Source organism: Corvus kubaryi, unplaced genomic scaffold (genome assembly GCF_017639235.1).
Source record: "Corvus kubaryi isolate FWS band 111438036 unplaced genomic scaffold, C.kubaryi_AGA036_p1.0 76, whole genome shotgun sequence".
Lineage (NCBI taxonomy): Eukaryota > Metazoa > Chordata > Aves > Passeriformes > Corvidae > Corvus > Corvus kubaryi.
In genome coordinates, this window is record NW_024582063.1 from 4859802 (window position 1) to 4881665 (window position 21864).

Sequence of the window (21864 nt, forward strand, 5' to 3'; positions counted from 1 at the left end):
CTCCCCCGGCTGGCACCTTCTCCATCCCTCCCTGCTCACTCAAGGAAAGCAGATCGCCCTCCGAACTGGGGCAGCCTACAGAGCCACTGCTCCCTCCTTCCAAGATAATGCTGGCGTGGAGCCACTCTGGCTCCTGCCGCTGCGGTGAAGCGTTTCCTCATCTAAGCAGGAGAGCTGCCAAACCCTGGCTTGGAAGCAGGGCTTTCCAGTAGCCAGGCTTGGCCCCAGAGCCGGCAGCACAGAGGGTGACCGGGGCAGTAGCTTTGCTCTGCCAGCCCTTGCCACCCCAGCAATGCTCACATCCCCCTGACCCCCGCGGGACCGCGGGCCCGTATTCACGCAAACGCCGTGCTTTGGGTGGGAACCTGCCCTCGGAGACAAGAGCAGCCCCTCGGGCAAGGCACGGTGTGTGCGTGCAGGCGGCTGCCGAAACCCGGCTGAGTCACCCCCGCTGCCGCGGGCGTGCGATGGAGCGAGGGCCGGGCAGGACCGGAGCATCTCCGGGAGCACCTCGGCTCTTCACGGACAGACGCTGAGCGGCCGCACAGAGACAAGCAGGTGGAAGGAAAGCTGGGGCTGGAAGCAGCATGTGTCCAAGGAGAGGGTTTCTTCCAGAGCAGGGGGGTATTTCCTCCGTGCTTTTCTGTGGGCTTTTAAGACACAGTGCTCAGAGGTCCTCACAATCCTCCCTGAAAGACCCTATGATTTGCTTGACCTCCACTGGATAATCCAAGGAAGCAGGCAGTTGGAAAAGGCTGCTCAGGAGATACTGTCCCTTGCTCTAGTCTGGCCTTGGCTGCAATGAGAGCATCTTCCTTCTGTGAGCCGTCTCTCTGTGGCATGGCCGGGATGTGACCCCAGGGCTCCCGGTGGCCTTGCTGTGCCCGTTCCTGGGTGCTGCACTGGGCTTTGTGCTCACCATCCGTCGTGGTTTGACACTGTCCCTGTTTACCTCAGTCAGACCCAATACACCATCCCACCTCGGATGGGGACATGTGGAGCTTTTCAAGGAAGGGGTGTCACACCAGGGTGTGTCTTGCAGAGGACTGGGCAGTGTTTTGACACCAGGACTCCACCCCATCTCCCCCAAAATGCCTCTTGAGAGCAGTGTGGGGGTTCACCAGCCAAGCTGCTGTCAGCCGGGTTTTTGGGTGACCTGCAGCACATCAGTTGGCCCAGCCATGGTGTGTCAAGAACACTACAGACCCTGCAGATGAAGGCTCATCTTCCCAAGGGTATGAAGCTGTGGCCTCTCCTGCATGGTCAGTAAACTTGTATAAATCTCCTCACCTGAGCTCTGCTGGAAGCCAGAAACCAAAGGTTGTGCTATCGCATTGCCAAGCTGCTGTACCAGCCAGGTTCTCATCTCTGTCTGGCCTGGTTGGGCTCAAAATCATGAGAAATGGCCAGAAAAGGGGTCCCGAGTGACTGCTCTCAGCCTTGTGGGCAGAGCATCCGCAGCCCCTGCAGGTGGACTTGCTGGAGTCCCTCCATTTCCGTGCTGGAGGAGTGATGGCTGGGGACAAGGTGCTGCTGGGGGTTGAGCAGGAAGGTCCCTTTGCTGGATTCTGTGCTAAAGACATTGCCAGGGCACTGCTGAGGGACTGTGACTTTCAACAACGTTCAGCTCTGATGGGCTGTGCAATCAAACCCTCATCCCTGCCCAGGCCACGTCCCTCTGCAGCCACATTGTGCTGATCGTGGTGAAAAGTAGCCCAGGCAAGTAGAAGAATGGACAGGGCTCCCTGGGATCACAGCTGAAATATTCCTTGTTCACAGATCAAACTGAGTTGTTGTCCCCTGAGCAGTGCCCTCCTTACACCTCCTTTCCCGAGCATCTCTCCCTCTGCTCTGCCCATGCCCAGCTCCTTCGCTTGCTCCCTACACCCAGGTCCTTGCCCCAAGCATGCTGTCCCCACTCCCTTCTGGGTGCCACATCAACAGGGTGAGGCTGGCAGTGACATGGGGTCCTCCAGAATGAGGGGGATGAGCCCCCTGCCCTCGCATGTGGCCATCCATCCAACCCTACACAGGGTTAGTTTGGGAAGGGGCAGGATGTGATTGAGACAGTGACACACGGCTGGTTCTTTCTTTGATCCCATCTCTCCCTCCTCACTCCCAAATGATCTGAGTGAAATGAAACACATTTTAGTAGTCAAATCCTTAAGGGTGGGTCCCGCTGTGCTTTGACCCTACAGGGCATTTTGTACATTTAATTTGATTTACACCCGAAATATTAAATTTAACATACTGGATTTTCTCCCACACCCAAGTAATGCTGAAAATTAAACAAGATCCTACAGAAATGTCTGTGTGCCATTATCTCATTAGCATCATTATTTATCGAGTTTAATTACAGTGCTCGAGCTATATGGAGCAACATTGCTCCAGTGGGAGTACGGAGAAGGACGTGGCCATCCGGTGACGTGTCTGTGGACTGCCTTGCTGAAGACAAGGATCCCCAAGGACCCCACTTCATGGTGCTCCATGTGCCTCCCTGCAATGGTGTCGGTGGGATCATGCTGTGAGCACACTCCCCAGGCTCCTCCAGGTTAGAAAATACCAAGGAGTGGTGTTTTTAGGAAAGGCACCATGGTTTTCTTACGGGCTCTGGCCAAGCAACACCCAAGTTTGGTGAACAGTCTGCACTTCCACCTGGTAGCTCAGCGAGTAGGCAGCCCACTACTGCTGGAATGCTCTCCTTCATGGAGCTGGTGCCTCTCCACCCAGCACCTCTGGCCTTGCCAGAGGCTGCAGGACTTTCTCTCCACTGTGTCTCCAATGGTGCTGGGCACACCTCAACCCTGACCACTCGTGTCAAGGCTCCAGAGCTGCTGATGATATTACTATTACTATTGTTATTATTATTGTTATTGTTATTATTCCTGATTCAGCCATGCTTGTAACTGCACGTCCGACTTGGAGCACCCGGTGTAAGTGAAGTGTGTGCTCCAGGACCTCATTGAGAAACTCAAAGCAGGATTTGAGAAAGCCCAGATGACAGTGAAGTTGTCACAGCAAGCTCTCGGCTTGGGAGCGCTCTGATTAATGTCATTTGCTACCTCTTTCGGCTTAAGAGACAAGGAATCATTAAAATAAAAGAAACCACAAGTTGAAAGCACTGCAAAAAAATCAATTAAGCCCCACATAGCTGTATTTTGTCCTGGAGCAAAATCTCAGACATAACAGAGAAATTACATAGCCTTAAAGAGAAAGAGAGAAAGGGAAGGTTTTATGTGCGGTCTTGCTGAGGTATTGCCCGAAGCCATGCTGAGGTGGCTTCTCACCTGGTACCTGCAGAGACTGTAAACTCCCCACAGGAGTAGGGGGAGCAAGTAGGTGCTGGGAGATCCTACTGGAAGTACAGATTGCTGGAGGAGCTCCCTGGCGGTGCATCACCCGATGTGGGGCTGGAGCTTTATCCCTGGGGCTCCAGGCTGTCCTACACTCCCAGTCTCAGAGTCTCAGGCCCCCACAAGAGCTCATGCCCAAAAGACTAACGGGGACATGCATCGAGCAGAGCTCTTTCATTTGGCCGTGATACTTGAAGGCGTGTTCTTTGCAGAGGCTCCAGGTCCAGCCCCTGAAGTTAAACTTTTGTCTCAATGAAACCAACAGTGAAACTCCCATCAATTCCCCCCGGTCTGTGCTCTGCCCTGTGGGAGGAAAGCGGCACCCTCAGAGAGGAGTGACTCCGTTTGAAAGGCCTCTTCCTTCATGTGGGGAAACAGCTCCTGGTGCTCATTCCCGCAACTGCTCCAGCCCGGTGCCGTCTCTGCCGCAGGGATGAGCTTGGGGAGGGAGGCACCAAGTGCATTTCCACTGCTTTGAATAAAAAAGCAGATTGAACAGGAGGCAGGAGAAGGAATCCCTGAATGTTGTTAAACACCCAAGGCCACGCCAGGCACAGGCTCTGCTCGCCGACTTCTTGTGGGTTTTATTCTGTTTCTTTTGCTTCCTTCCCCAATGCTCTAACCTCTTGTCTTTGTTTCATTTCCACTTTGGGAAGAGGGGGAAGACGACAAGAGGCAAAAAAACTAAAAAAAAAAAAAAAAAGGAGGGGGGGAGAGAAAAAGCTGTGACACGTTTTTAATTTTAGATCAATGACTGAAAAAGAATAAAAATCTTTTTTTTTTTTTCTTCTTTTCTTAACAGAAGAAAGGCTGGTCATTAAGAAAAATAATAACAACTTTCTCTTCCTGCTGCTGCCCCGAGGACAGCTCGGCCTCTCCCGGCGCCTCGGCAAGTCTTCCCCTCGACGGGCTGTCCCGGGGGGGGGTCTCCGCTGAGCCCCCCGTGGGCGGCGGGACCCGCACCCGCGAACGGGGAGCAACCCTGGCCCCCATTCCCAGCAGGGCATCCCGGTGTGGCGACAGAGAAAGGGCCAGCGGGTCCGGCCCGGCGGGGGCTCCGCCGGCGGGGCGCGGGCAGGCAGCAGCGGGGGTCTCCCCTCCTCGTTTGGGTTTTTGGTTTGGTTTTTTTTGTTTGTTTGGTTTGGTTTTTTTTTCTTTTTTTAATTTTCAGACGTTAAATTCTTTTGCAAACATTCATGCCTTAGGAAGGGCTGGAACAAAGCTCAGCTGCTCCAACCGGTCGGACAGGTAAGCAGACTTGTTGACACCGTTATGTTTGCAGCACGCATGCTCCTTCCCAAGTTTCCTGGTGCATTTTTCTATTCCACCTTATGAAACTTTCCTCCCCCCCCCCCCCACCCTCTCCCCTCTCCTCCCCTCCCCTTCCCCTCCCCGCGCCTCAGCGGCTCTGCCCGGTGCGTGCGGTCCCGCTCCCCCGGACGGCAGCGCAGCGCCCGCGCCCCGTCGGGCTGCGGGCGGGCGGCGGGGCTGAAGCGGCCGCTGCGCTCCGTGCCCAGCCGTGCCCCCTGCCCTCGCCATGCCCAGAGCCTTCCTGGTGAAGCGCCGGAGCCCGCAGCCGGCGGTGCGCAGCTGGGATGGGCTGCCCGACGAGGAGAGAGCCGACACCTACATCCCAGGTACGGCGCCGGCGGCCGCCGCCCCGCGCCGGGCGCCGCCGGGAGGGACGGAGGGAGCGGGGTCCCCGCGCTCCGCCGAGGGGGCGATTTGGGGAGGGGGCTTTGCCGGGCCGGGGGAGCCCCGAGGGGGCGGGCGGCGGCTTAGAGAGAGTTGTGCGAAACGCGGTGGAGGGCACGGGGACAACACTCGGGGGAAAAGTCCCCGGGCAGCGGCAGGGGTGCCAGCCCCGCCGGGCCGTGCCGCCCCCATGCCTGGCAGCGTCTCCCACCCCGGGGAGCCCTCGGGTATGGCGGGGCGGGGAGGTGGGGGGGAATGTGTGTGTGTGTGTCCAGGAAGGTGGGAAACCTCGTTTGCATGAGAAAGGTGGCTGGGGGAGGAGAAGGAAGGACCCAGGCGGGAGGGGGGGTGATGTACTCCTGGCCTCCCCCTCTCCTCCTCCTCCTCCTCCCGCTCCTCCTGCCCTTGCCCGGGGTATAACGGGAAGGCGGCGGAGCTGGCTTGTTTGAACTTTGGGACCGTTCGTGTTTGAGTTTCCGATTGCAGCGTGAGCCGGGGATCCTCCCCCGCCGCCAGCGGCCCGCCCGCAGGTTAAACACCGGGGCCCGCCGGCTCCCGCCCGCCGCCTCCCTCCTCTGCCCTGCCCGCGGCTCCGGGGTCCCCCCGCTTTATCGCATCCCCACCCCGTTGCAGGCGGGATCGGCTGCGTGCTGCTGGGATATGAAGACAGCTGCAGCCTGGAGAGCAGCGGCAGCAGCGGGACCCGGGACGCCGAGCCCAGCGACCCCCCGACGCCCCAACCTGCCCCCGGCGAGCTGGGCACGGCCGGGGGGATGCTGCTGGACCTGGCCGTCAAGCGCCCCATGGTCAGGTCAAAAATCAAGGTAAACGCCTGCACCACAACCATCTTTTCTCTGGCAATGGCGTGACCCCAGTTCAAGGTCAAGGCCTGGCTGCTGCCCGGGGACACCAGGTGACAACTGTCCCTTGGGCTCTCTTTGTGAGTGGTGACAACACCTGTCCCGCACACCGAGATGGAGGCCTGCGAGAACAGCCGGCCGTAGGATGGCAGCAGCAGGGCAAGCCTCCTAAGAGATGTGCCATAATCTTCCAGTGCCCTTTGCCTTCTCTTATCCTTGCCTGGGACGTGCTGCCCCTGACCTGCTTGGCTCGGCTCCCGCAGGAGCTCTGAATCCAGCCAGGAAGGACCAGCCCTGGCAGCCAGGAGTCATGCCCCATGGTGCGTGGGTGGATCTTGTTCCTTAGCGTGGGGCCTCCTTAAAAGCTGCCTTCTAGGTTGTACTCAAGCCTTCACCAAGAGGGGCTGGGTGAATCTTCACGCTGCCCCCTCACACCTTGACCTATCAAGAAAGCAGCTGAAGGTTCTCCTCCATAGCTGTGAAAGACCATTGCCACCTTGAGGTCGACCTGCAGGCTTGGGTGAAATGAAGCAATCATCTGTCCCCTGAGTTTGCTGAAGAGCCTCTCTTCCTGCAAGAGCAGGAGCCCTGGCTCTCTGGGTGTTCTGGGGCAGAACCAGCAGAGCAGAGCAGTGATTTCCCTCCCAAGGCTGAGAAGGCAAATTGCTCACGGCGCCTCAGGTCCTCGTGGTACCTAAGAACTCGACACCGAGCTCCCAAACAGCGCCGTCTCTCTCTGAACGTCCAGGGTCCCCTCAGCAGAGTTGGAGCCAGGCCACCCCAGTGCTAGGCAGGAGGAGATGTGTTTACCACTGGTAGTTAACACCTCGTTAAACCCTGGCTGTTGCTTTGCTGGATGGAGCTGTAAAAATTACCATTGTCTGTGCCGGGCTGACAGCCTTTCAGTCACCGTGTTCTTAAGTCTCATGATTAGGTTTCGCCCCGGTTATATGCAGCTGCTTGAGGTGGAGTCATAGCCCTGTTGCCCAACAGATTCTTCCCAGATGGCTCCCCCTCCAGTTTCACAGCTCGTGGTTTCACAGCTGCCGTTTTCTTTAATCTTTCTTTACAATTTCGAGTAGCGTTGCTTCGGTAGTAAGCAAAGGAGGAGGACCGGGAAAAATAACTGGCTCTTCAGGAAAAAGAAACCCCAGATGTATTCCCGTCTTCGTGAAGAGCCTGCCCTCCCACTGTTTGACTTTAACCTACTTTGTATAATTTAACCTGGGCAATTAATGTCTGTCACAGCAAAACCTCGTTTCAGCAGAGCTGAGTTTTTTCAGCTGATGGATGTGTGCCCGTGGTCCTGTCTGCTCTGCTGGCTTTCCCTCATCCCGGGCGTCTAACAGTGTTCGTGTGTTCTACCAGGAATAATTAAACCAGCAGTGCAGTATTTACATTTTCCAGACATTCCTCTGAGGAGCGATCTTCCCAGGAGCTGAATCATCAGCGTCTTCTTTAGTTATGTCATGGTGTTGGCAAAATGCTTTCGGTGCTAGGAGCAGGAATCAGGAGGTTACCCCCCAATGTCACCCTGCTGTTAATTAACGAGCCGGGGACACCAACGGGGGGGGGGGGGGGAGATTAGGGCCATTGTCTCAGTCTCTGCTGAGTCAGCACAACGTGCCTTGGGCTTATCTCTCCAAAACCACCTTTTTATCACTGCTGGCTGGTTTTTGAGGGACCCGGAGCAGTTGGAGGCGTGACTAGTGAAGGCGCTGCGTAACACAACTCTCTCACACCAGAGAGGACTTCCCTTCTCCATCCAGGATACCAGCTGAGTGCAGGAGCAAACACACGAGTTGTCCCACAGAAAGGTGCTCATAGCCGAAGCCCTCATGTTCATGGATGTAGCCAGACGAGGGTTGCTGCCTCTGGAAGGAATGCATTACACAGAATTTGTTTTAATCCCTGAATCCAAGCTGGCCAGAGATGCCTCAGTCCCAAACGGTTCACGTTGAGTCCCCCACTTGATAGCAAGGAAAGCGTGAAGGTTTCACCCTGCAGTGAAGCATTCAGCCCGAATGCTTTCACTTTTTGTTTCTAACAGATCCCAATATTTCTTTTAATGCCACAATAAGTCCTGCTTATTTCGCTTTATTTCTTCTGTTGGTGCTCTGTTGTTCATCCCAATGCTCACGCAGTCCTCTCCCACTCCTCAGTTCACCACGGGCACCTGTAACGATGCTGCCCTGCATAGCTGCGAGCTGTGTGGAAAAGGCTTTCGCCTGCAGAGGATGCTCAACCGTCACATCAAGTGCCACAGCCAGGTGAAGAGACACTTGTGCACCTTCTGTGGAAAAGGCTTCAACGACACCTTTGATCTGAAAAGGCATGTCCGGACCCATACTGGTGAGAACGCATTCCCTGGGGACCCGTGGGAGGCTCCGGGGAGAAGGGGTGGGATGGAACAAGGACAAGGAGAGGGTGAGGGTAACCTGGCAAGACCATAACACAAAGCCCTGGTTAACAACATTTGCCAAAAATAGTGAGGATGCAGAGGAGAAAAGGGGAATATGTGAGCATGGACGGGGAAAAGTCCTGGGAGTGATGAACTCTGAGGAGAACTAATGAAATCCGTGTGAAGCAGTGAGGGTTGCAGGACCTGCCATCCACGCCTCGTGTAGGCACAGCAGCCCTGTGCTGCCATGCCTGGGGCATCGAAGCTGGGATAACCCACCAGGATAACCCCCCGGGATAGCAAATCACTGCACGTTATCAATGTGCAGAGATGAGTGGAGGCAGGAGCTCGATGAAAATGCTTTGCCCTCTAGAGGCAACGAGCAGCAGCTTCCCGGGCTTTTTGGTGTTGAGAGCCTTCCCAGCTGATCGTTGGCAGGATGGGATCATGGCTAGATTTTGGCACCGTCTGGAGAAACCAGGGTGTGGTTCATGCTGTGCCTCCCCCAGGCTGGAGGGATGTGCTGTCTGTGGCCACTCTGCAGTGGGGTCAGTTCCTGAGTCCATCCCAAATAGCAGTGCTTGTGTTTCTGTTGCCTCAAATCCAGCTCACTGTTCCTAGAAGTTCTTACCTCAGCCTGGAGCAGGGAGAAGGCTGCCAGATTGATTGGCTTTTTTTTCTTGGTGGAAGCAGTGGCTTAAATAAACATCAACCCCATGCTCACTGAGGGCAATGCTGGCTGTTCCCAGCAGGCTTTGATTTCGCACTGTTGGGCACCCAGAAGGTGCATCCACCACATCTCACAGGCACATCCCATCTTTCCAGATGTGTGGTCACCCAGTGGGAGCTGGAGACTATTTGGGCTTGCTCTGCAGAGCCCCTTTGTTGGTTTAGACCCCATTAACCAGGTGAACTGCTAGAGGTGACACAGGGATGTTGGTAGGCAGCAGCTGTTTCTAAGTAGTAGAGTCCCCAAAACCAATGACACCCATTTGGATGGGAAGGCATTGGCTGGAGCCAATGTTTTGGGCTGTTTGGGTTTGTTTGCAAAGCTTTCATGTGGAAAGGAGAGCTGCTGGCTGCGAGCAGGGAGCTGCCAATGGGGTATGGCTGCAGTGTGGAGTCAGTGCTTCCAAAAGAAGTGATTTTTCAACCTGTCCCCTCATCAGAGAGTCAGAAACTAAATCCAAGAGGGTCTCTGGTCAGAATCATTTAAAATGATTCCTAAATTATCTAAAATGATTCCTAGGTGATGAAGAGGTTCCCACAGTCCTGATGGGCTGTGCCATCCTGGCACTACCCTTTCTGCGCTTCTGTTCCTGCCTATGGAGCACTGGAGCAGGCACCGAGGATGGTGAAGGTTTAAATTGCCTTCAAATGAGCATGAAACAGCTTTTTGTGTGTGAATTCTAAAGACAGTTTGGGCTTTCTCTCCAACTGCAGTTTAATGGAAATGAAGCAATTTCACAGCAGCAGGCATTAGGAAGCTTTTGTCTTGATAGTTTAATCTGGTGCACTGGGATAACCTCTTTTAACTAAACAAAAATGCAGTTGAGATGCTGCTTATTGGAACTTCTATTTAGCCTGGATTTCTGGTAGAAAAATCAGCTCCTGACTGGTAACTTAATGCAATCACAAAGTTACAACTGTCTGAACAGACCAACCTGGTGTACCCATTTCTGCCTGGCTCACCATAGGTCTGATCTTCCAGACCCTGGCATTCCATCTTCCCTGGGGAAAAGCACGGGTTAGGTAACTCCTTATATCAGTTTTAAGGGTGGTTTTTGCTTGGAAACTCACTGATCTAGTCTAGTAAGTGGAATTCCAGCTGGTTTAGGTTCTTTCAAGTGTTGCTACATCCTCAGCTATTTAAGCACTGGGGGGGGGGGGGGGGTTGTTGTTGTATCAGTGTTGATTGGTGGTAAAATTGATTTTTGTGATGTTGGTTGTCTGGGCATTCAAATCACAAGTCAGTTCCTTGTCCCTCCTCTGGAAACACACAGACTTACTTCTTTCATCTTCCTGGCACTTCTTTTCTACAATTTCTAATCTCAGTCATCAAATCTGTATTGTATGAAAGCGCTCTCGCTCCTTTGAAGCACTTGGGATCGCTGGACATTCACTGATGTTCACTGAAGTCTCATTAAACTAAAAGAGAAAAATTAAAGTCTTATCAAGACAGAAGTTTTTATTCATTATAAAATCTGAAACCAATAGTTTTACCTAATCACAGGATTTCAAATAGTCAGGGGTCTAAAATAAATTTCGTAGGAGTTGATAATGGCTGCCTTAGGACCAAACCACCAATGGGCATCTGTTATCCTCAGCATCTGTCTGTGCCTTCTCAAAACATTCCTAGGTTTTCTATACCTGAATATGAGAACCCATTCCTGAACACCTTAGCCTGAAAGCAGGATGTTTTGTTTAGAGAGGTAGTTCCTGGGCTGCTAGATACGTACTCAGCAGCTGAGGTGAGGAGACACAACTCGGGATGGTAACCCCTGTGTTTTCCCGCTGCAGGGATTCGTCCTTACAAGTGTGAGGTTTGCAATAAGGCCTTCACGCAGCGCTGCTCGCTGGAGTCGCACCTGAAGAAGATCCACGGCGTGCAGCAGCAGTACGCCTACAAGCAGAGGAGGGACAAGCTGTACGTGTGCGAGGACTGTGGCTACACGGGCCCCACGCAGGAGGACCTGTACCTGCACGTCAGCGGCGTCCACCCCGGCAGCGCCTTCCTGAAGAAAACCTCCAAAAAACTCGCAGCTGTTCTGCAAACCAAACTGAGCCCCGTCCTGCAGAGGAACTCCAAAGAGGATGGCAAGGACGAGTGACACGGGGGCTCGCAGTGCTCGACAGCAATGAAGTTTACATGTAGGACTATATATATTATTTTTTTAAGAACAATTTTGAAAGGATCACCTGAAATTAAAGGGATGCTTTTGTTAACGGGACTCTCTTGATGTTGGTAAAACCTCAACTTGACAGAAATATTCCCATTTGTGATGGAAGCATCAGACTTTTTTTTTATCTGGCCAATAAAAACGGAATGCTTGCAAAGGCTGTCACCTCTCAGATGGAGTATTTACTGAACTGACATTTGGGCAACCTGTTTTCTGTTCCAGCTCTACCACAGGTCTGAACACCCCTGACAAATCAGTTCACTTTTCCCCAGTGTATTTTGTAAAGTTAGTAACTGTTACCTCCTGTGCAAACTACTTATGAGAGGTTTGGGTGAAAAGTGTTGGGTAAGAGTGGTACTCTATGCAACATTAATTAAAGTGCCTTAAGAACAGGAGTGCATTGCATCAGCAAATGAGTTAAAATGTGCAAATACCCTTAACTCTGCCCCCTGTGCAGTCTGCTAACAAGTTATGGGAGTGGGATCCAAGGTGAGTTGAAAACTCTTCTCAGAGGATGCAGAACGTTTTCTTCCCAAAGTTTCTCTACTAGCAAATGACATTATTCCAGGGCAGACTTTTGGTTGTGTCTTAGGTACTTTAAGCCATGAATTTACTTTTGTCATGTTGATATACAAGTGAAATCTTAACTCTGACATTTCTGGATTTGTCATGCTCACTTTGAGGATTATGACCACATCCTTTTAACATACACCAGTATCAACCCAGAAACCCAAAGAAAGCACTGTAATGACTTGAAAAGAAGTATTTTCTGTCATGATGAAATGCAATTTTGTGCATATTTTATGGTGTGTGTGTGTGTGTGTTTGGGGATTTTTTTTTCTCTTTTATATTCAAGTGCCTGTTCGTTAATACAACAATGCCATGAAAAGTGGGGCTGAGCTTGTGTCTTCTTCAGGAGATCAGTGCAAAACTGCAGGCACCAATCTGGCTGCTCCTCTATGACCACTGTCAGTGTAGAAGGCTCCTCCCACCTAAAATACAAAGTCAGGCACAGACAGGACCTTCACAGTCACTGCTGCTAAAATGAGAGATTCTGAGCAACTTTGCAAGAATTGTAAAAAAATCTTTTCAACTTGCTTCAATTTTGTACAGGCACCTGCTTGGGTTTTCATGGGGAAAAACTTCTAGGGGTCTTCAAAACATTCCTAAGGATAATAATACTTTATTCAACACAACTGTTGGTGCTTGGGCCCTTGAAAACGAGGATAATAAAGTGATGCCACTGTGCTAAGAACAAACTTATCCTATGTAGCAGGAAAGTTTGTAGAATACTTTAATAAATGGGAAGTTGCTGAGGGAAAAAAAGCATCTGAGGTAAATTAGGAGATCCTGACTTTACAGGAAGAGCTGAAGCCTGTGCACCGACCCCCAGGTCTTATAACTGAACAGTGTAAAGGGAAGGTTGCTCACCCTGCAATGGGATTAATGTTCGCCTGACTGCATGGGATTTGTGTGCTCAGCTCCTCTGAAACCTCAGCCCTTCCCCTGGCACAGCAGAGCTGTGGCTGAAACCCTTCCTCTCCAGCCAGAGACATATTTTGTGTGTGTACCTGCATGCATGGGCTGGTTTTTTATCCCTCCTGCACCACATGTTGCTTTTGCTCTCCCTCCTGTGCCACTGCCACAGCACACCCCTGCTGACAGAACCACAGGCACAGTGAGGTGTGCACAGAAAGGATTCACAGCAAAACAGAAAGGGAGCAGGTAGCAGGGCACAAGGGAAAACCCACTCTGGATGGAGAGCAAAGCTCTGGGAAGCTGGATGTCAGAGCTGAAGTAACTGCCCTGGTTGCCTGGCAGGTTTGTCTGCAGAGGACAGAGAGTGCCTGTAGCAGTGCCCTGGGCACAGCACTTGAACAGTCTGGCAGCTTAACTGAAACTGTTCACAAAGTGCGTTTGGGTTTGTGTGACACTGGTGACAGCCACCTGCCAGTCCTGTTACAGGACAAACCAGCTTGTGCTACTCCAGAAATGCTCCAGAGCTCAGCCAGGGATGCCCAAGGCAGCAGCCAGGCTTTCAGAAGTGCCAGACACGGTGACTCCCACCGCTGCTGTCTTTGAAGGCTGGCTGCCTCCTCCTGGCTCTCTGAGGTACAGACTCAGCTGGGACTTAGGTTTACAAAATGACTTTGCTGGCAGCCTCCCTCAAGCACGGGGATTTTCTTAAACAAATGGACACAAATCCAACAGGTGCCAGCCAACAACACTGCCCAGGCTCCAGACTGGTCCTTATTCATGAGGGGGCAGGATGAGGCTGAGCATTTACATGGTTCAGAGACATCTAATGGCTGAGTGATGTACTGATGAAGAAAGCAATCCCACCCAAACGTTGCCCAGCAGTTCAGCACTGCCCTCCTCTACCCAATCCCAACCAACCCAGGGATTTCAGTACCTTTTATCACCTCCTACCTCTGCCCACCCTCTTTGTATTCACAAACTGTCTTTCACAGAACACTGACACTGTTCAGTGACATTAAACCAGCCACCTGCTAACACTTTGTGCTGTGGGAAGATCCTTGTTGAACAGGTAGGACTTCAGAACACATGTGATGTGTTTTAATGGTGTCATCTCTGAACCAGCTTTTCAGTCCCCATGGTTTGTCTTTTTAGAAATCTAATTAAGCAGAGTTATGACATCACTAGGCCAGGTTTGAATAAGCAAGTACCACTCTAACTCAGTTTCACTGCACAAATTTCCACAGTTCAGTAATCTGGAGGCACAAGACTAAGCAGCACAGAGGTTTAAATTTCTGGGGTTTTAGCTATGGTTCTGGCTGATTTTCTTGAAGCTTAGGGGTTGGTCAAAATTTTATTTGTAAGCTGCAGCAGTCTTGTGAAAATCCATACATACAATTCATAGAAGACAAAGAGAATGAGGAAAAAAGCTTTCCAGAGCAGCACTGCCTGACATGATCAAGGCTTATTCTCTGCTTTACAGACCTGATTTTATCTGCTTCAAAAGTAAAAGTTCTGTTTCAACACATTTATTCACAAACTTACTTGGAAAAAAAACCAAACAAACCCAAACAAACAGAAACCCATAAACAGAAACCCAACCAGCAGCTCTTCACCCCTCAGAAGGCCTGGCTTCACAGCCACAGGCCTGCTTTGATACAGAAACTCACGTGACACTGGGGATCATTCCACAGGGGTGGGCTCCATGTTGGATCACACCCACAGCAGTCAGGAGAGCTCAAGGCAGTGGCAGCACAGAGCTCACAAGCCAAGGCACAGAGCCCGTTTCACAGTGCTGTTCTGTGGGCTGGCTGTTAAGAAACCTGCAGGAGGAGCCACTAGCAGCAGCTAATGTTCCCACCTCTCAGAACACTTGCTGGAAATTTCTGTGAGCATTGGTTACAATTCTGTTCCTCCCTTTCTGAGCCACTTTTGTTAAGTGGTCACTTTGCTGTAGTATTCTAAATAAGAGCTATTTCATTAAAACCCTCAGCACAGGTTTTCCAGTTGTAGCTGTAAGAAAAAACACAAATAGTAACAAGCCTGATGATGGCATGAGCGAGAACTGACTGAAACCCAGTCTACCATATCAATTTCTTTATCATTTGCATTTCTCTCAGCTCATACATTGCAGACATTGTCTTGCTTTAGTTCATCAACTTCATTTTCAAAGACTCAGTTCTGCAACATTTTTTCTTCCTCAAAAATCACAAAAGAAAGATGATTTGATCAAGCATTTTTACTTGATGATAGAAACTCTTCTATCAACCTCAGGCTGTATAAACTGTGTGGGATAAAAAAGAGGCTAAATAAGTTGGCTTTGTTCTGCCTGGACCACTGAGGTCACCTACAGTATAAGCAAACAGATATTCCCCATTTGAAAGTTGCTCACCTTTTTGGGAGGGGAGGGAGGGGAACCCCGCTAGTAAGAAATTAGCCAAAGTTACTCAAAAAAGAATAGGAAAGTGGTATATTTTAAAAAAAGGTTCTTCCTTTGTCTCTGTGCTCAGACCATTTGCTCGTGCTTAGTCTGGGTCAGTTTTTGTCCATGTACTCCTCCAGGCGCAAGAGCCACTTACTCCAGTACTGTGAGCACAGGTCAGGATCCATGAAATGTGGATGTGCTGGAGAGCCGTTCTTGTAGGCAACCACAACGAGCCCACAGCGAACCTGCAGCACAAACAGGGGGCTGGCAGAAATCCAACATTTGTAGGCAACCCAAAGAGCTAAACCTCACTGCAAAACATCTTCCTAACATACACATCTCACGCAAGACATGAGGAATAAAAAGGGGCAATAGCTCACCATAAAACACTTGGAAACTTAAAATTCAAACACTCCAAAAAACCCCAAGCCCAAAGTTCTGAGTAACTTCAGTGGAAACCAGGGGACATGAACTCTGAGGATGAGTGATATTTAAATCCTGCAGATGCCAGGAAAATTGCCAGAGACTGAGGAGGCTTTGCCAGGGGCCATACAACCAGACTGGTGCCACTCTCCAGCTTCAGTCTGGATAAAAATGGTTACTTAGGTATGTTCTGACATCTTTCATACCTGACAAATCCCAAATCCTAAACAGCCACTGGCAGTGGGGGGGCAGGAAGCTAATGGCAGAATTCCAGCCCATATTTCACTCTATAAGGATCATGTCTGTAGATTGTGCTTGTGTTTACTGACCTCTACAGTATTCTAGAAAGTCCTTTGCAAAGCAAATGAATCAACCTGCTCTCTTCTGCTTCGTATTTCCTCCCTTCAATACTTGTATTGAGGTAAAAATTGTTCGGGCCAAGCAGACAGGCTAGAAATGCTTTTAGAGTCTTTAAAAACATTATTCCACTGTCTTCTGATGAAGTGATTCACTACTTTTCCCTGAGGAAACAGTACAGCTTCCAGACACAAGTGCAACACTTAGTCCTTAATTTGCTAGTGGGATTCAGCAAGACACGATGCAGGTAAGGCCCTCCCTCACCATTTTCTTGTTTGCAAGCTCTTTTGCTTTATTTCTTCCCCTGCCTCTTCCTACCCTTGACACAAGGAAAAAAACACACAGGACAGAGCACAGGGGATCACCCAGATGCCAAGTCCCTGGGAGTTCATCTAGCATCCCTTGGTTCCACTGAGCACTTCCTTAAAACCACTGAAAATTCACTACTGGCAGCCAAGGGCAGCAGGATTAGCAGGAGTAGTGGAATTATTTCACAGTATGCCAGCTTAACCTGATCTAGGACTGGGCTCCTTTGTTACAAATCCTACCAACACATGCATGACGGACAGCAGGTTCTACAGGCAGGAAGAAATGAAGATAACACAGGTGTTGCTGCTTGTCTCGACATGCAGCAGGCCTACTGACCTGGAAGTCATAATTGGCATCATGATTTATGGCTCCAATATATGCTGCAACCTGTAATGGGTTGTCATAAGTATTCTGCAGAAATGGCTTTGGTTTCTCCGAAGTTTTCCAGTCGATCACACACAATCGGCCCCTGCACAGGAGAACAAAATAGGACAATGCTTTAAACTTCAGTTTGGTCACAAGTAAGAAAACAGGGATGACACAGCACATACAGACTTCTCACTCTCAGCCTGTTTCACCCTGATGTCATGTTGCTCATTATTATCTCTAAACAAGTCTCTTTCGCTGGCAGTTTTGATCCTAAAAACCAAAGCTTACTAAAACCTGCCACAGTTCCTGGAAAGCGCTGATGATTGCTTAAACCTGTCCCTTCTGCAGTAAGGAACTCTCCACCAGAAAAAACAGAGCAGGTTCATCCAGGGGAGTTCCTCCATTTTGCCAGTCCTAGAGCTCTGTCCAGCTTCCCCCAATCACACCCCGGCCTCCAGAGCACCAGGGGCACCACAGGAGTCTGAGGGAAGGGCACCTCACCGATACTTGGCCACGCAGTCGACCAGGCCCAGGTACTGCAGGGTCTCATGCTGAACTCCGCTTTCCAGAGCCTTCACCTCGCTGATGTCTCCCAAGACATGTTCCACGCTGGATAAGTAGCCAGCCACGACATCATCTTTGCCCTGCTCCTTAGCTGCCTTCTCTTCAGACAGGAAAATTGATTCCAAAGCTGAATGGAAGAGCTCTCCCTGGAGAAAAAGATCTAAGAAAAATGGGAAAACCCCCTCACATTTTAGACACTACTTTAGATTTGTATCCTACACTTTACACAATGCAGCTCTTAAACCAGTCCTGGTTTTTGTACTGAAAGTTTTGAGGGTGTGGGGAGAAGGAAAAGAAACAGAAAATAAATTGTCAATAGTAAAATTATAAATAAATGAAAATATATATAAATAAAATATATCCCTTATATTAATGCTTACTTTATTTTTTTTAGTCTCATTGATTACTCATACATACACTGGATAAACTAAACAATTACTGAAAAACTTCACCATAAACAGCAGGGCACACTGGTTTTTAAACACTCAGGATTTTAGGAGTTCAAAATGCCTATTTCCATCTTGTCACCAAGCAGCTTTGTAACAGCAAAGAGGCTCAGTAATACCAGCTGGAAAATATCAATTTCTAAATAGATACTGGCAAATAGAGAACTAAAGGGAAGTCAGAAAGAATTGAGCAAAGTATGTTTACAGTCTGATTCTTGTTTTCCACAAATTTCTAAATCCATTTTCCTGGTCCTAGAACAAAGACCAGAGCTTAGGCTCATTGGTAACAGGTACACTCACAACATGCTCTCATGAAATGGAAACAACTTCATGGATTTCCAAACCACTTGGCCTAATGTACCTGCCAGAAATCTATACTGCTTCTACTCTGCAATCACACTGTGGCTAGACTTACTTTTGGTATACTCTTCAAATCCCTCTTTTCCAAGTTCCTCTATCATTTTATTCTTCCATCTTTCCAGATAAAAGACTTGCTGTGGAGAGAGGGTTTCTTGAAGGATGCGGGTAACACTGGGCATCTTTGCTCTTTGTAACCCAATTTTCATGGGGACATTTGAATCACTGCTGACAGGAAGAATTCTCTTGCTGGGGTTTATTAAAGGAACCCAGTTCTTGGGAGTTTTTGTCCCAGCTTTAATTGGAGGTCTGTGTTTATTTGGTGGCCCATATAACCAATTGTCCTCCTCAAGTATTGTCTCTGGTGTTTGGGCACTGGTTTTGTAGGATGTAACAGAGTGGACCAAGTTCTTGTATTTTTCTTGGTCGACTTGTTCATAACTGTTTCCTTTTTTCTTTTTACTATAAACACATGCAGAGGTAGACAGACACGTGTATGGGAACTGCTTTTGGCAAAACGGTATTTGAAAAAGCATTTCCAGGCTCCCTGCTTTCCTGGACAGGATCTGTAGGAACTGCATCCTGACAAGAAGTGTTTGTGAGCAGTTAGAGTTTTCTTCCTTCTGTCAGGAACAGTCTGTGGGTTACCATATTTTTTCCTCCTGTGGAAAAAGAAATTTGTGATTTCCAGAGTCACAAAACTCTGCCACCATCCTATTCTTGCCCTTTGCCAAACAAAGAATTGCTATGCCCAAAGTGTCTTCATACACCTTTTACCACCTTTACTCTTCAGATAAATAAGAGAAAGACTCAATGAGCAAGGAAAAGAGGAAATGCTCCCGAAAAGAACAGCTGCTGGCCTGACAAATCTGAAATCTGAAACACTTGAAGATTTGTTGCAAGCAGCAAAAGGTGCATCACAGGACATCCCTACAGCAACAGTATCAGAACTGCCATGGAGGTAGGCACAAAAACCTGATCTGCCACAACCAACCCCCCAAAAGAGGGAGGGGGAAATAAAAGCTACAGAGAGGAGACTGAAGCTAACCCATTGCTGTGAGGTATTAAAACTTTTAAGTTTATAGTGAATGACCAACTTAAGGGGATTGTGGGGACAAGGTACCTTATGGGGTATAAACCCACATCTTTCTTTTGTATACCTAGGAGAAAACAGACAGCAGGATATACAACTGTGAAACTTGAAGCTAGAAAAGCCAAAGAGAAACCAGATGCACTGCGAGTATTTTCAGATTCAAAGATTTTTTTTTTAAAGTTCAGAATAAAATATAAAAGTATTCTTCTAAACCAAGTTTCAACCATAGCTGTGCCCTAAGACACTTAGGAAATTTAAAAGCAAGAACAGCATACAAGCAATACCAGTCTCAGCACACCTGCTAGAGCTGCACTGGAACTGCAGTGCTGAGCCCAAGGAAGGTTTTTGCACATGGATAAAATGCAACACTTCCATAGCAGCATTTCACACGCAGAATTGAGGCCCCATTCTCCTACTGAAGTGATCTGTTTACCATTCCAAAGCTCCCTCCATCCACTGCAAAGACAGAATCCCTGCTCACTGCCAGCTAACAGCAGCATTCTGTTCCTGACAATCCTTCCACGTCGCTCTCTTCCTTCCCCACACTCCTCACACAGCGCTTCCCACGCCGCCCGAGCCGTGGGCGCCACGGGAAACAAAACCACGGGGAGTTATTTTGTGTGGACAGATCCCAGAGCTGCAGTGGGCACGGTGTGGGGGTGAGCATCTGTCACAGAAGTTTCCAAAAACGGGGCAGCTGATTAGAACAAGGCATCTCCCAGCAGGAGGCTGAGACTTTGGACTCGGGATCCATAAATATTGTCCTTCAGCTGTGAAGGACAAAGCCATGCAGGGGTACCAGTTTAATCAGGAGCAGGCAGATATGCTGCTTTTCTCCTCACTGGCTTTACATTCTCACACTCTTTGTGGGGCTTGGACAAATACAACCTGTGCTGTAACCTGGTGGCATGCAACTGATACAAAAGTAACCTCTCAACAGCAAATCCTAAAAAGCAGTGCAGAAAAATTAATCTCTCCTCTCTTAGGGCTTACCTCTAAATAGAGCTGCTAGAGCTGGGATTTAAAATAAAAGAGGAAAAACATGTTCTTATTCCAGTGTTAACAGTATCCAAGCCTGTAGTTTCTTGGGCTATTATTTGAAGATTATTATCAGAAAACGTTGGGCCAGTGACTGCGGCTTTGTTCCATAAAGCCACAGCACAAAAGAAGAAGTTTATTCTGGCTTTATGCCAGCTGCAGGAAGCAAGAGGATAACTGATTCAGCATAAGTTCACCTGTAGTAAGCTGCTCCCTCAACACATTCTAAGGAATAAATTTATACCAGATCAGTGTTTTGAATCACGGAGCTATTGAAATACGGAATCTTATGAGTTCTAGAATTAATTTACTGCAACACAGTGCTTCAGTGAATAGTCTGAATTTTGAGTTAACAGCCTACATTGTGCTGGGGAATACACCTGTGGAATTTCCAATACCTGAGGAAATGTTTGTGCACTGTATGAACAGAACCACCAGGAAAGGGAGAGTTTGCCAGCTGCTGTCCTGTTTTATAAAAAGAAAGAGGTTCTAGGATTGCTTAGAAATATGGAACCCTTGTGCCCAGCTGAATAAAGAATCATGTGTTTTTCAAGAAATCACAGTGGCATTTCTGTGCAGATAACTTACAAGAAACAAATGGAGTGGTTGGGATCTACTCTTGCACATAAATAACAGAATTTAACTGAGATTTCCCTCTAGGGAAGTGTCTCCCTTCTCTCTGAAAGCATTTGTATTGAAGACTGGCAGAATTGCATCAAGTGTTGCACGATGAGCCACACCAGAGAACAGAAAAAAAAATTAAAGTAATCCGGAGGTAAAAAAAAAATAAAATCAGGAGGACTTAACTTTCCCAAGCAAGTTGATTTTGCAGCTCCAACAATAACTAAGCTAACACAACTGAGGCAGTTTTTTTCCAGGATAGGAATGGTTTAACGGAAGGAAATATAAAGGATTACATCCATAAAAACCTACCTCCAGCTGTGGTTTCAGACAATAACCAGTATGGCTTTTTCTCCACAGCCACCTATCCAGCAAGAAAACAAAGCACTGGCTTACTTCAGAAAAAGAGCACTGCTAAACACACCTACAGATCTGTTGCCCCGTGTCCCTAATTTGAGGAGAACAAACCCACTGATGAAGGTATAACTGTGAGTTCCCTGCAGTTTGCAAACTACATTACTGATTAAAAATACACCTCCCTCTTTTGGCATGTTTAGGGCACAAAGAGAGACAACTTAGCAACCCGTTTAAAGCACAAGCCCACAGGGCTACCCTTAACCAAAGGGTAACTTCAACAAGCTTCAGTTCCCAGTTCAAGCTTCATTCCCAGATCAGCACTGGGAATGGAACTAGTGGGGAATAGGGCTGTAATACGAAGTTAGCGTTTTCTGCGATCTGTGAAAGAGCTGGGCCAACACCAGTGACCACCAAGTGCCCTCAGGCAGACAAACTTTCTACATGGGCTCCAGGTGTCTGAAAAATCCCAGATAAGATAAGCCCGCTCTTGTGCAGAGGGAGATAAACCACTCCGGACAAGAAGCCCCGCCGGACGCGGGCATGCCCAGCCACGGCAGCCCGGCCATGCGGGCCGCTCGCTGCCGGACCCGGGGGCAGGCTGGGCCAGGGGAGCACCAGCCCCGTCCCTCCTTCCCCTCCCCTTGGCCTTCCCTCGCCCTCAGGCCCGCCGTGCACCCCGCGGTTCTCACGACCCACGGCTCCGCGTTACCTCAGCCGCGCTTCCCGCCACCGCCGCGGGCGCCAGCGCGCAGGCGCGCCCCGCCTGCCGCCTCCGCCGCGCTCATCGCGCATGCGCCGCCCGCTGCCCCACGGGACTTGT

At 49.5% G+C, this 21864-nt stretch overlaps 2 protein-coding genes across 4 annotated transcripts; one reads left to right on the plus strand and one right to left on the minus strand.

Annotated features, from left to right (window-relative positions):
* Positions 1 to 4763: 4763 nt before the first annotated feature.
* Positions 4764 to 12008, plus strand: OVOL2 (ovo like zinc finger 2). Of its 2 annotated transcripts, none has more exons than XM_042051624.1 (4): positions 4764 to 4990; positions 5682 to 5872; positions 8071 to 8263; positions 10833 to 12008. In XM_042051624.1, exons 1-4 carry the CDS (start codon positions 4891 to 4893, stop codon positions 11138 to 11140), a joined length of 792 nt encoding a protein of 263 aa, XP_041907558.1. In that variant the 5' UTR covers positions 4764 to 4890; the 3' UTR covers positions 11141 to 12008. The 2 variants fall into 2 exon arrangements, with proteins under 2 accessions (XP_041907558.1, XP_041907557.1); XM_042051623.1 differs by having other exon boundaries at positions 4777 to 4990; positions 8071 to 8260; positions 10830 to 12008.
* A 2000-nt stretch (positions 12009 to 14008) lies between these two features.
* Positions 14009 to 21801, minus strand: MGME1 (mitochondrial genome maintenance exonuclease 1). 2 transcript variants are annotated; one of them, XM_042051620.1, is made up of 6 exons: positions 21754 to 21801; positions 21000 to 21051; positions 17994 to 18597; positions 17070 to 17292; positions 16536 to 16668; positions 14009 to 15355 (listed from the first exon to the last, which is right to left on the minus strand). In XM_042051620.1, exons 3-6 carry the CDS (start codon positions 18514 to 18516, stop codon positions 15221 to 15223), a joined length of 1014 nt encoding a protein of 337 aa, XP_041907554.1. In that variant the 5' UTR covers positions 18517 to 18597; positions 21000 to 21051; positions 21754 to 21801; the 3' UTR covers positions 14009 to 15220. The 2 variants fall into 2 exon arrangements, with proteins under 2 accessions (XP_041907554.1, XP_041907555.1); XM_042051621.1 differs by lacking the exon at positions 21000 to 21051 and having other exon boundaries at positions 21754 to 21791.
* Between the last annotated feature and the right edge of the window lie 63 nt (positions 21802 to 21864).